The sequence below is a fragment of the Phocoena sinus genome, chromosome 3 (assembly GCF_008692025.1).
Source record: "Phocoena sinus isolate mPhoSin1 chromosome 3, mPhoSin1.pri, whole genome shotgun sequence".
Classification (NCBI taxonomy): domain Eukaryota; kingdom Metazoa; phylum Chordata; class Mammalia; order Artiodactyla; family Phocoenidae; genus Phocoena; species Phocoena sinus.
Genome location: NC_045765.1, coordinates 73,231,314 through 73,244,713, shown reverse-complemented (window position 1 = coordinate 73,244,713; position 13,400 = coordinate 73,231,314). Strand labels below are relative to the sequence as shown.

The following is a 13,400-nucleotide window of genomic DNA, read 5'->3' as shown; positions in this document are numbered from 1 at the left end:
GGAACTGCTGAAGTGGTGATCCTCCCTTCATAATTCTGATGCGTGGGGGTCATACCCCCAAGATCCTGGGTAACCCTGTCCCATTGCTTTGCAGGGTTGGCTCGTTCCCAAGTCTTTGGATGAAAGCCATCTGACCTGTTAAATCCATGGTGGTGGCCCTGATGATCTCTAAATGATCTCTGGGATCTTTCTTTCCAATTCTTGAAGGAGAATACACATTTCCATCCTCACAGAATTATGATCCAGCTCTATAGAATCTAAGAAGTCTGACATCCTTCTTTCATTTTGTTCTATCTCTGTCCCCTTCAGCTCAAACTGGCTGTATTTCAGTTTCTATAGTATCTTTGATAGATAGTCCAGCCTCACCCTTGGTGTTCTCTTCTGAACATGATTTCTTATTTTCTTACAAAATAGTCAGACTGAGAATTTTCCAAATCTTTAAGTTCTGGTTCCTTTTTTGCTTAGCAATCCCTCCTTTAATTCATCTTTCTTTTTTTTCATTATGCTATAAGCAGTCAGGAGGAACTAGACTGCTCCTTCAACATTTGCTTGGAAACCTCTTCAGTTAAATATCCAGTTTCATCACTCACAAGTTCTGTCTTCCATAAAACACCTGAACACTGACACACTTTAGCCAAGTACTTTGTCACTTTATAATAAGGATAGCCTTTCTTCCAGCTCCCAATAACATGTCCTTTTGTCTGTATGAGACATTACCAGAATGCACTTTCATGTCCATATTTCTACAAACATCCTATTCATAAGTATTTGTGCACTCTCTAGGAAGATGGAGGCTTTCTCTCCAGATCTCCTCTTTTCTTTCTCAGCCCCCACCAGAATGGCCCAAATATTCATAGATCTAGCATGCACCTCAAAACTTTTTCAGCCTCTACCCATTACCCAGTTCCAAAGCTTCTTTCACATTTTTAGGTATATGTTACAGCAGCACTCCACTTCTCAGTACCAAAATCTATTTTAGAACTACCATATAATCTAGCAATTGCACTTCTGGGTATACGTATATCCCAAGGAAGTGAAATTAGGATCTCAAAGAGCTGTCTGTATCCTCATGTTCACTGAAGCATTATTCACAATAGGCAAGATATGGAAATAACCTAAGTGTTAGTCAATGGATGAATGGATAAAGAAGATGTGGTGTACATATACAATGAACTATTATTCAGCTATGATAAAGCAAGAAATCTTGCCATTTGTAACAGCATGGATGGAACTTGGGGGTATTTTGCTAAGTAGAATAAATCAGGCAGAGGAAAACAAATACTGTATGATATCACTTACATGTGGAATCTAAAAAAGCTGAACTCTAGAAACAGAGAGTAGAATGGTGTTTACCAGAGGCTAAAGGGTAAGGAAAAGGGGAGATGTTAGTCATAGGGTGCAGACTTCCAGTTATAAGCTGGGGATCTGAAATATGGCATGGTGATTTTAGCTAATGATACTGTAAAATATAATTAAATTTTCTAAGAGAATAGATCTTAAATGTTCTCACCACAAAAAAGAAATGGTAATTATGTGATGGGATGGAGGTGTTAGCTAACGCTACGGTAGTAATCATTTTGCAACATATAAGTGTATCAAATCAACATATCTATATCTAAAGCTTATAAAATATTATGTCAGTTATATCTCAGTGAAGTTAGAAAAACAAAACAAAACAGAGTTTATCTGAGCTTGGGCTTCCACACAAAAATACAGTAGACTGGGTGGATTCAACACTGTGATTTATTTTTCTCACAGTTTTGGAGGTTAGGCGTTACACAGAATGTTCTAGATTGTTTGCAGATTTGAGTCATTCCATCCCAGATAAGAAACTAAAACTGCACATTATCTAGCCATACACAGTGGATAACGTTGGTGACATCTTACAACTGGCAGGATTTGACTTTACATTCCTGAAGGTCAAGGTGTTCCTTAAGCAGGGGGAGTGGTACAACCTCTGCCAAATTCTCTGTCCTTTCTGACTCTATTAGAAACAGTAGTGATTCCTGGCCCACCCTTACTCATTTCCTTGGGAAAAAAAATCCTGATACTTAACAAGAACAGGGATCTCCATGTATCTATTAAAATTAATTGGGCTCATGAATGATTGAATCGGATTTTCAATTGTTCTGGTGTTAGCAGGGTTATTGGGTTCTGCTAAATGATCAAATATTCCTTGGTTGTAGCTGAATCACCTTCTATGGAAAGAGGCTGTTAGGCTGTTAAACTGTGCAAAATGGCAACTGGCCAAGTTTTAAGGCACCTCTTTGGCCAAGTCTGTAATGGTCCTCGAATATTGAAAGTCTCAGGTTATTTCTTCACTTGGTCCAGCATTTTGTAGCTGAGGGGTAGAATGAGATAGAGTACAATGAGATGTCAGGCATGGGTCCCAAGGTTTCAGGATAAGTGGAAACTCTTGAAAACTTGGGTGAACGGGAATAATTGTTTCAGCATTTTGCTTGCACACGTGGTGGGGCAGTTCAGCAGCTCTGGGCTGGGGAAGTCTTGAAAGGGGTTCCTGGACTCAATTCCAAGTTTTGTGTGTGTGTGTGTGTGTGTGTGTGTATGTATGTATAGGCTTCCCCACGCCAACAAGCAATTCTCAGATGCCAGCAGCGTGTCTGAGGATTCAGCTCAATTCTGACACTATCTATGGGAAGATAGAATTTGATTCCACAAGTAAAGGGCTTAGTCCCACAACACCACTCTTTACTTCAAACACCAATCACAAGCTGAGGTTGTTGTCTGTACTTCTGACTGACTGGCTTTAAATCAAAGGTACCTACAACCCCCTCTTTGGGTTTGAAGAATTTGCTAGAACTGCTCACGGAACTCAGGAAAACCCATTACTCACAGGATTACTGATTTATTATAAAAGGATATTAAAGGGGACAAATCAACAGTGAGATGAAGAGATACATAGGGTGAGGTGCAGAACAGAGGAGCTTCTGTCCACATAAAGGTTGGGGCCCAGTATGGTGACACTTGGAAGCATTCTTATTCCCCAACTTGAAAGCTCTCTGAAAAGGAGGGCCGGAAACTGTTCTCGGTTTTTATGGAGGCTTCACTCCATAGTCATGGTTGACTATATCACTGGTCAGTGGTGATTGATTTAACCTCAAGCACCTCATCTCTTTCTGGGAATCAGGGGGTGGGATTTAAAGTCCCAACTTTCTAATCACATGGTTGGTTCTCCTGGCATCCAGCCTCCTCCCTTGGGTGGGATCCAAAAGGCACTTCCTTGTAGCATTTTCAAGAACTGAGAACAAGAGACCTAACATTATGTCATTATTCTTATTGCCCAGGAAATTCCAAGGGTTTCCGGAGCTATGTTCATCTGTATAACCAATGATATATATGTATATATTATGTATATATAATAACCAACAATATATAATATCACAATATTAATATTGCAGGTCTTTAGAGTTGACTCAAAAATGGGAATGGATGAGGGGGTTGGTGGCTCTTTTCATGGGTAAACGAAATGTTAAAACTAAGACTTGAGTGCAGCTAGCTTTGGGAAGCAAAACAATTTTAAATTGCCAATCTGAAGTGTGAGGAAAAAGAAAGGTATATAACCCAATCTAAAGGCTATATGGTAGGTAACTTTTTATTTTCACAGGGGCACATCTCCACCTTTGAAGGCGAAATAGGCCACAGGTGTAGGCAACTTAATCCAAGTTGGGCCAGTCATTAAACTTCCTCATCACCAATTACTAACCCAAGTAGGACAATTGCTAATTCATATGATGTCTTTCTTTGTATGAATTTGAAAACAGTTTTGCTTCCTAAAAATATTTTATTTCCATATTATCAGAAAATTATTATAATATACAGATTTTTGTAGAACGACTCACCTTACTGCCACCTGCTGGAAAATCATGGTAATAAATATACAAATGTATGACTTTTCTCTAAGAGTGGCACAACTGTAAGAGCAGCTTTGCACCTGAGCTGATCACAGTAATTGGCCACGGTGTGTGTCCATGACCTAAGCTGGACCTATCAAAGTCTTCTCCTGGGAGCTTGCTGTAATTATCTCTTTCTTTTCTACGTGCAAAGTTATAAAGATGTGAACCGAGATTTATCATTGACCAAGGTTCAACTTCAGGGAGAAACTAAAGCCAATCTATTAAAAGGGAATGGGGTACATAGAAAGAAATAGTCCTAGAATTTCTGGCTCCAATTCTACTGGAAAATATTTCTCTCCTTGCCTTTCTATGGTTAAGCTACGAGACAATTTCCTTTGTTCAGTTAAGCAAAAGTTCAGTTTCTGTCTCATGGATAAAAAGTAAGGAAAAAAAAATTAAGTATACATTGACTTTGTAGGTCAAGTAAAATAAACTGATTGTAGTTGGCAAAGAGGGCAATAAAGAGATACTCTGAGGTACAATATTTTATATTAGAGTCATATGTGGAATTATCTAATTGTTCTTGCCGGGACTGTGCCTTGCTAAACCTAGTGGCACATCTACTCCATAGCATAGATTCTTGCCTACAGTAGCCATTTAAAAAAATATTTGTTGAATTAAATTAGTTTCAAAACACACAGAGATAGACAACACTTCATTCATTCATGTCCCTATCAAGTGTTTATTGAACAGCTACTTCAGAATAGAAAAAGTTCTAATTACTCAGGGTACTATTGTACAATGGGTATTTGTATTTAAACTTCCAGATCACATTTGTTTGTTTGTTTGTTTTTACCAATATGCATCTATAGTAGATAGCCATCATGCCAAAAGCAATTACTACATAAAAAGGAGATATTCTCTAGACAAATGGAGACAACGCCACAAGTCTGAGTCAACATGAGGTTCTAGCTCCCAATTTGTATTCCCTAGATGTGAAAATTTGGAGGTACCATTTAACCTCCCAAGGCATTGTTTTCTCATCTATAACATGAAGAGATGTAACTGGATGATCTTTAAGGCTTTCTAGCTAAAAAGAAACCTAAAGTTTTCTTTCAATCTCTCAAACCAGTGGTTTTCAGAGGCTGGTCTTTCTCCAGCAGCCTAGAAACTTGTTAAAATGCAAATTTCAAACCCCACCCCAGACTTACTAGATCACATAACCTGGGGGTGGATTCCAGCAATCTGTATTTTAACAAGCTCTGTTGTGTGCCAGATTTGCAAATCACTGCCTAGGCATATCATGTACAGTATATTTCTTAGTCAATGTATACGTGGAGAACTTTACTCATTTTTCTCTGTTGCATTTCACTAATGGCATTTTCTCTCCTACCCACGTTGTTTGCCAGTATTTTTCACCCACTGAAAACTATTTTGGTGGAAACAAAGTTGTCATTCCTTTATTTTTTTCTTTTTCTTAATGTTTTCAAATATCTCTAATGACTTTATTGGATTTTACAAACAAAGTTTATGCAAAAGAAATAAAAGAAAGAAAACCAAGCAACGTCATTATAAGAGCGATGTTATATTATGCATATCCTTTTTTTTTTTGAGACTCAATGGACATTATTATGGTGGTATATTGATAAAAGCTGCTGTCAACAAAATGGGACAAAATATTTTGGGAATATTCTTGAGCTCTTTGTGAATTAAAAAGTATGTCAGTGTCATAGCATTGCTCATGCAGGTTAACTTTTAGAGATCGAATGCAACAGATTAAACACACACACATACATACACACACAGGAAAATATTGATAAATACCTGTAAGTGAACAACCACTAGATGATCTCCTATAACTATCCAATCCTTCCTGCTGCAACCCTCAGAAAATGTTGACTAAAGATACAGAAAGAATAAAATTCTGGGTGAACAATCATTTCTACAAATAAGACACTTTCTATTAGCAGTCTGTTATTCTAAGTTTATAAGTGATGTGGTTTGAGTATGTACCCATTTGCCTCTAGCACTAGTACATAAACAGATTTATGAACACATTAATAAGAAATTTTATTAGGTGTCACTTTTGTTGTGTGGTCCCCATAATTTGGCTTTAGAACATCATATATATGAATCTCTGACAGAGTGCAGGATGTGCCAACGGAGTGACTAATTTTTCCACAAAGGTGATAAAAAAAATAGAGAGCAAGTAGATTTGACGTATATCCTTGTGTCCTCCTTATTGTCTCCTTCCCCTCAATGTCTTTAACTCTTTTTGTAAAACTTTCTTCTTTAGGAATATTTTATCCATACCCGATTAATGACTAAAAGATAGTGGTAGTCATCACTGCTGGGGGTCGACTAGCTTTGTTAGTTTGGGTTTGGAAGCCAATTACAACTTTTCCCTTTCAGTTAACTCCATATTGTATTTAAATATAGATAGATAGATAGATAGATAACCATTATTTAAAAGTAAATTGTGATATGGATGTGCATAATGTGTTTTAAAGTAATAATTATGATTCAGTTTTGAGCCAAAATAGTTTGGCTCATTGCTAGCAATGGATACCATAGGAGAACAGAATTTTTTTTAATCATTAGTGAAGAGATTCAGAGTGGCATGGAAATATCCTTCTATTAATAAAAGGATTATTTTGTCAGTGGAAGAAAAACACCACCTCCTTTCCTCTTTTCCAGTATTCTTGCTTAAATTCATCATTTTTGAGTTTGGGGGGCTTCCTTATTCACTTGCCTACTATTGAGAGTCAAAAATTCTAATATAAAGGAGCAGTACCTTCCCTTTTTCTCACATTCTTTCCCGCAATTTCTGACCACTTATCCTTCTTCAGATATGAAATAAGAGTATAGTTAAAGATTAGGAATTTACCGTGGGGGAGTTTGTAAACCTGATGTATATATATTTTACTGTTACACCTTTATACAATAAAGAAGAACCTGCAGAGACAGGGCACTTAAAAATATATACTCTCTCTACCTTAGAGAACTGAACCATATTACTTATTTAACACTTCTAATAATTTCTTCCCTCTTCTCCTCTCCAATTTGCTTAGTGCACACTGGTTCCTTTATTCTTATTTTAATTTTCTTCCAGCAACTTCTGCTTTCTACCTTTCTTTTTCCTCTGATTTTTCAATGTTGTTATTCTTTTGATAACACCTCTAAATTTCTATTTTTCTTCTGTTGTCTCTTTTTTTTTCCATATTTCAAATATGAATTCCAAGGATTTTATCAAGATGAATTATTCAGAATGAAGAGAGTGAATATGAGGGGTTTAAGGAACGAGGAAGAGGAGAGCTGCCAAGATTTTCTTCTTGTATAGAAGCATAATGGAACAATCTGGGGTGTGAGAAGCAAGAGAGAGAGGTCCTTGCTAAGGCATGACTAAATGGGAAGCTTATTAAAATAATGATTTGGAGTAGAGTGTATGAAGAAAATAAAGTAGATCCAGCCTTCCAGGTCAGTAGCTAATAACCCATGGGTTTGCTACTAAGGAAATTAAAACTTTAACTAATGAGAATCCTAGCCACCTACTGAGAATGAAACTGAAGGCTTCCTATTAACTCCCCCACCTTGGGTCATTTTGACAGAACAATCAGAAAGTTATTTCCTCTTTATTTAGTTGCAAAAGACTTGAAATGGATACAAAAAAGAAAAAAAAAAAGTTGGTGGCAAACTCTTCTTATTCAGCTTTCACAAGAGGAGATCCAGTGTATTTCCCCTGCACCCAAAACATACATCATCATAGGCCACGAAAAGAGGAAAGACAGTTAAAAAAACAAAAACAAAAAACAAAAAACGGGAGCTGTCCCAGTTGAGTACAGCCAAGATGACTCAGACAGTCTCCCAGGGGATTTTTGATGTGAGGACTTCCAATGAATAAATCCTCTATTAGCTCTGTGGAATCAGCAGGATTAAGCTACCTCTTTCAAGAACACTGGTTAAATATCATGATTCCAGGGGGTGAGGGGTCGATTTTATCCACGCCTCTTTTTATTTCTGCACAAGTAAGAACACCTCTGTTTAACTCTTGGGTGAGTAGGAGAGTGATTGGAGGCCTTCGGGACACACTTTGGCCCTGGATGAACATTTAGGGTCGCTTTACTAGCCCTAAATTAAACTCTGACCCTACTGTGGTTCTTAATCAATCGATCAGAAAGTGTGGTGGGGATCCGGGTCTCTACTGGTGGGTGAAACAGAAGGAATCTAAGCTGGATGTGACAAGACATCCAGCAGGATATGATGATGAGGGCATTTCAGTATCAAGACGAGAGGGTAGGCAGGACACGAACTTATCTCTCGGCTCCCTGACGCCCAGGTGTTCTGGGAGAGATCCCGGAGGCACGTGCCGCGGGGACTGCAGCAGACAGCCAGAGACCGGCGGCCAGGCGCCCCTCTCCGCGGGCGGGGAACGAGCGCCTGTGTGCGCGCGAGCGGCGGGCGGCGGCGGGAGGAGGCGCAGGCGCGCTGTTCGCCCGTCTGCAGCCCCGCGCCGAGCGCCGCGTCTCGGAGAGTTGATGGCAGCACCACAGTGCGGCCACCCGGCCGAGCGCCGAGCGCAGCCACCCGCCGCTACCCGGGGAGCGTCCAAGATGTGGGGGGACTGGGGCGGCAGCGGCCGCCGCGGCGCCAGGGACCGGGGCGCGCAGCAGCCTCCGCTCGCCCGCCTGTGCTGACCTGCCTCGCTTGCCCCCAAAGAATGTCAGCCAAGTCCAAGGGGACCCCCTCCTCGTCCTCTCCAGCCGAGGGACCGCCGGCAGCCTCCAAAACCAAGGTGAAGGAACAGATCAAGATCATCGTGGAGGATCTGGAATTAGTCCTGGGCGACCTGAAGGACGTGGCCAAGGAACTTAAGGAGGTGAGAGGTGCGGGGTGTGGGGAAGGAGTTCGTCGCCTTTCACCCGCTGGGGTTCCCGGTCCCGTTTTCACTGGGGACCGCCAGATTTCTTAACTCAAGGGAAACTATAGAAAGACGCCTGCAGACGGACTTTCTTTCCTCCGGCGACTCCTGAGAAGAGTTGTTGCACTTTCTTTTTTTTTCTAATCAGGAAGAAATCAACTAGTGTTTTAATCGATGCACCTGGGATGGTGAGAGGGGTGAACACGCATGTATCTCTGTGTGTGTGTGTGTGTGTGTGTGTGTGTGTGTGTGTGTGTGTGTTGGGGAAGGGGATTCACTGGGGGTGTGTCGACAGAGGAAGAAACCAGCAACCGGCCGCATAGTGCAAGATGCTTCTCTCCTGCCCTCTTGCTCCCCCAGAGTCCGCGGGCAAGTCTCTCCTAGCCTGGCAGCCTCCTCAGGCTGGGGCTGAAAGGGGGCCGGGTTCCGGGCCCTGGGCCAGGCCCGAGAGGGCAGCCTGGGAGAAGCTCGGCTCCGGCCCCCCTCCCCGGTTCCCGAGCCCAGCTGGAAGGAAGGCGACCCGGGGCTGCTGGCAGGAGAACCCAGACTTGGGGATGTAAAGGGGGTCTGGGACTTTCTCACTTTCGCAGTTCCTGAGGCATCCCCTGCTCTCCTCGGAATGTCCCTCCCAGTAACTCCGGGCCTTCTCGCCACCCCACCTCCTTTCTTCCTCCTATCTTGTCGCCGTTGGCATAGAACCTGGGGCGCAGGGCGCGTCGGTGAGTGCGTGCGTGCGTGATTGTGTGTGTGTGTTTGGTGTGCATGCACCAGCGTCTTGCCACTTGAGTCCTGGCTCTTGGGAACTAGGACTGTTGTGTTTCTTTGTCGCCCCCCCAACCCCCATTTTACTTCTGCCCTCCCACCCCCACCAGCGTTGATGCGGATAGAAAGAAGCGGAGGCAGTGTCAAGGCTGAGGATGCGTAACTCAGGCGGCAGCTCCAGGCGGGGGCGAGGGCAGGGTTGGGAGGGGTGGGGTCTCCCGCGAGCCCGCGGGTGGCGTCTCGGAGCTGGTGGCAGAGTCCCAGCCCAGTGTTCCGCTACTGACTGGGTGCCTGGTGCTGTTCTCCGCCAGGGAGTCCGCACCCCCAGTTGCAGGAGAGCTGACACTGTAACTTCGAAGGTGGTGGCCGCAGTGGGAAGGGAAGGGGTGGGGCGTAGTCTAGGTCCAAAATTATAATCCTGTTTCAAAGGCCAGGAGGGAAGAGATTGAGGGTCGTTTGGATGGCTGGCCTCTAGAGACCTACCTCCTCTGTCCAATTTCCAATCCAAATGTGAGGATAGAGCCCTCCTTCTCTCTCCCCCTCTCCCCGTTACCTCTGTGAACTGAACTCCGCGTTTCTTACCAAGTACAAGTCTGTTAAAATGACCCATTCATCGGCAGAATTTGGTTTGCAAATGGCAAATGCCATTCTTGTAGGTTGCTCCACTGGCAGAACATAATTACTACTGAGGTCCTGAGAGCGGAGATTGATACAGATGATAGATGCGAGGAGGAAACTTGTTCGTGTTTCAGGGCTTCTCTAGGATCATTGTTTCACAACTGGTTGACAGATGGTGAGGTTATGCATAGAAATTCAAGTCTAAAGATGCTGTTTGTTTCTTTGTTATCCTTTTATTTGACATCTTTGGCAGACTGTATTTTCATCCGAAACATGATGGCGTTTTAAAAAACGAACAAATTTGGGCAAGTTCCTTTTGGCAGAATTGTGCTTTACGGTTGTTGAGGTTTCTAAGATGGGGGATGTGGGAAACCTACATCAGCACAGAAACGTATTTACTGCTTCAGCGAGGAGGCTGAGATTAAGAGAAAGGTAGTCAATCAAAACTCCGCATCTATGGGCACATACTTCTTATGTTACAATGTATCACCCCACTCCTTATTTTAGACAATAAATGACAAGAAACTGCACGCGGTCCTAGTTCTGCTTTGCATCATTATTCTGTAGATGTTTGGAGACCAGGTAGATCTATAGTGAAACTTTTAACCTCACTGTAGCTCTTGGTTAGAATCACGAAGAAGTGTTTCAGGGAGTCTGTGAATCTCTCTCCCTTTCACTCTTTCTGTTTTCATTTGCTTGAGGATTTTTATTAGGGAAAAAACAAACAAACAGTTTATAAAAGGAATAGAAAAGCATAGGTAATGTAAAACCAAGTAAATGAAAAGATCTGTCTTCTAGACAGATCTATAGATAAAATTTTATCTTGATGCTTTGTAAGCTTTGACTGGGTGCCAGGCCCTGTCTGGCTAAAAATTTCACCCCTGAGAGTGGAATTTATGAATGATAAATGATTTGATGTGATTATTAATTACTTTTGTGAGGATATCATCATCCTAGGTTTGCACATGGAGTTGTGGATACTATATCTGAATCTCAAAACACTGGCCATTTATGTAATAGGAGAGATAGTTATTTCAAGAACAAAATATTTATAGGGCATGTTTAACCTATGACATCTTGCAGTTGTCCAGCATTTATCTTTTTAAGATAATATTGCACACATGACTGAACCTGTTTTTGATGTAATTTTGAATGGAGGAGTAACTGAAAACTTTGTAAATCACAAACCTGTTGGTGCCTACACCTATGACTTGTAAATATAAATGTCACTATTCATTAATTGTTACATTCACTATTCTGGCAGCTTATTATTGGTATATACTAAATATAAACGGTTATATTTTGAATTCTAATTCCTTTATTGGCAATGGTATGTGTTTATGCCATAATATATTTTAATATAAGTTAGCATAGAGCTGTTATTAATTTGGAACAGAAATTAGAAATAAGAAAGTGATTATGACTGCATCACTATATCATTTGCCATATGGTATTTGTTTTTTCCCTGCCTTTTTTTTTTTTTTAAATCTTTATTGGAGTATAATTGCTTTACAATGGTGTGTTCGTTTCTGCTTTATAACAAAGTGAATCAGTTATACATATGTCCCCATATCTGCCTTTTTCATTCTAACTAAAATGTGGAATTCTGAATATTTTGTCCTTTATTTTTGCATAAAGTCTGCACCAACAATATTAGGCTTTTTTTTTTTTTTTTTTTTTTTTTGTAGTACGCGGGCCTCTCACTGCTGTGGCCCCTCCCGTTGCGGAGCACAGGCTCCCGACGCGCAGGCTCAGTGGCCATGGCTCACGGGCCTAGCCGCTCTGCGGCATGTGGGATCTTCCCGGACCGGGGCACGAACCCGTGTCCCCTGCATCTGAAGGCGGACTCTCAACCACTGCGCCACCAGGGAAGCCCCAATATTAGACTTCTGTTTGAGGTTATTTTGAAATTTATTTTCTCTTTAGAAGTTTTCTGGACTTCAGTCATCTGAAAATTCAGGTAGTGGGATAGATTCCAACATAATAGTAGCTGCTTGGAACTCTTTAACAATTAGTAACAGGGACTTCCCTGGTGACACAGTGGTTGAGAATCCGCCTGCCAATGCAGGAGACATGGGTTCGAGCCCCGGTCCAGGAAGATCCCACATGCCGCAGAGTAATTAAGCCTGTGTGCCACAACTACTGATCCTGCTCTCTAGAGCTCGCGAGCCACAACTACTGAGCCCACGTGCCACAACTACTGAAGCCCGCGCGTCTAGAGCCCGTGCTCCACAACAAGAGAAGCCACCGCAATGAGAAGCCCACGCACCACAACAAAGAGTAGACCCCGCTCGCCGCAACTAGAGAAAGCCTGCGCACAGCAACGAAGACCCAACGCAGCCAAAAATAAATAAGTAAATAAATAAATAAATTACTGATGAACAAAAAAATAAAAAACAATGAGTAACAAAATTCTATTATTATTGGTATCTTTTATGATTAATTATTATTGCTTAATTATAATTAGATTGTATATTAGAAGAAGAAGAACAGGATTTCTAGAAAGTCTAGGGGCAGATTTATTCTGCCCTCAGAATTTAGTAAAACCTCAAATTACTTGACTTTTCAGAAATAATATGGGTTTCTGGGTCTTCTGTACTATAATGGAAAAGCCTTAAGTATAATTCAACATATTTATTCAGCATCTATTGTGTGCCAAATACTATATTACCTTTTTATTGCTACCAAGATGAATAATTTGGAGTTTCTGGTCTCAGTGAACTCAAAGAATAGGTTGGGATATATTTATCCTGTCTTTGAACATCAATAGTGTAAAAAGGCATTACTACTTTTCGTGACCACCACTCTCACTGTGATCTAAGAAAACAGAATTGAGAATAAGAATGAGTATATATAGATTTATAAACTGATACTTGGTATGTACTTAGTAGTAAGACTTTGGTGAAAAGGGTAGTAGAAACTTAAAAAAGATGGTAAGATATGAATTTTAAGAAACTTATGATTTATTCAGATTGTCATGATTAATACAAATGAGTCAGTGCCATATACAAGAGATCACATATCCAAGTGTTACGATTAAACAGTGGAGATTTTCATGAAGGCCACGTCCTTAGGGAGAATGAAAAGCCAAAAAGGAAAATTTGGGGTCTTTGAGATGTGGATAAGATTTGAAAAGGTAGAAAGGAGAAGCAATTAAGAGGAAATAGCATTGGAGTACAAGATTAATCCATGTTGCTTTTTTCTACACGTTGAAAAAAAAGAAAAAATATAGTGGTTCAACTCTAGAG

At 41.1% G+C, this 13,400-nt stretch overlaps 1 protein-coding gene across 1 annotated transcript in view; it reads left to right on the top strand.

Annotated features, from left to right (window-relative positions):
• Positions 1 to 8,390: 8,390 nt before the first annotated feature.
• The window catches only part of PRR16 (proline rich 16), a 171,069-nt gene continuing 166,059 nt past the window's right edge, over positions 8,391 to 13,400 (top strand). The window contains exon 1 of the mRNA XM_032627986.1: positions 8,391 to 8,730. Coding sequence (XP_032483877.1) covers positions 8,572 to 8,730 — 159 coding nt within the window. The 5' untranslated portion in view covers positions 8,391 to 8,571. The remainder of the gene's footprint in view (positions 8,731 to 13,400) is intronic.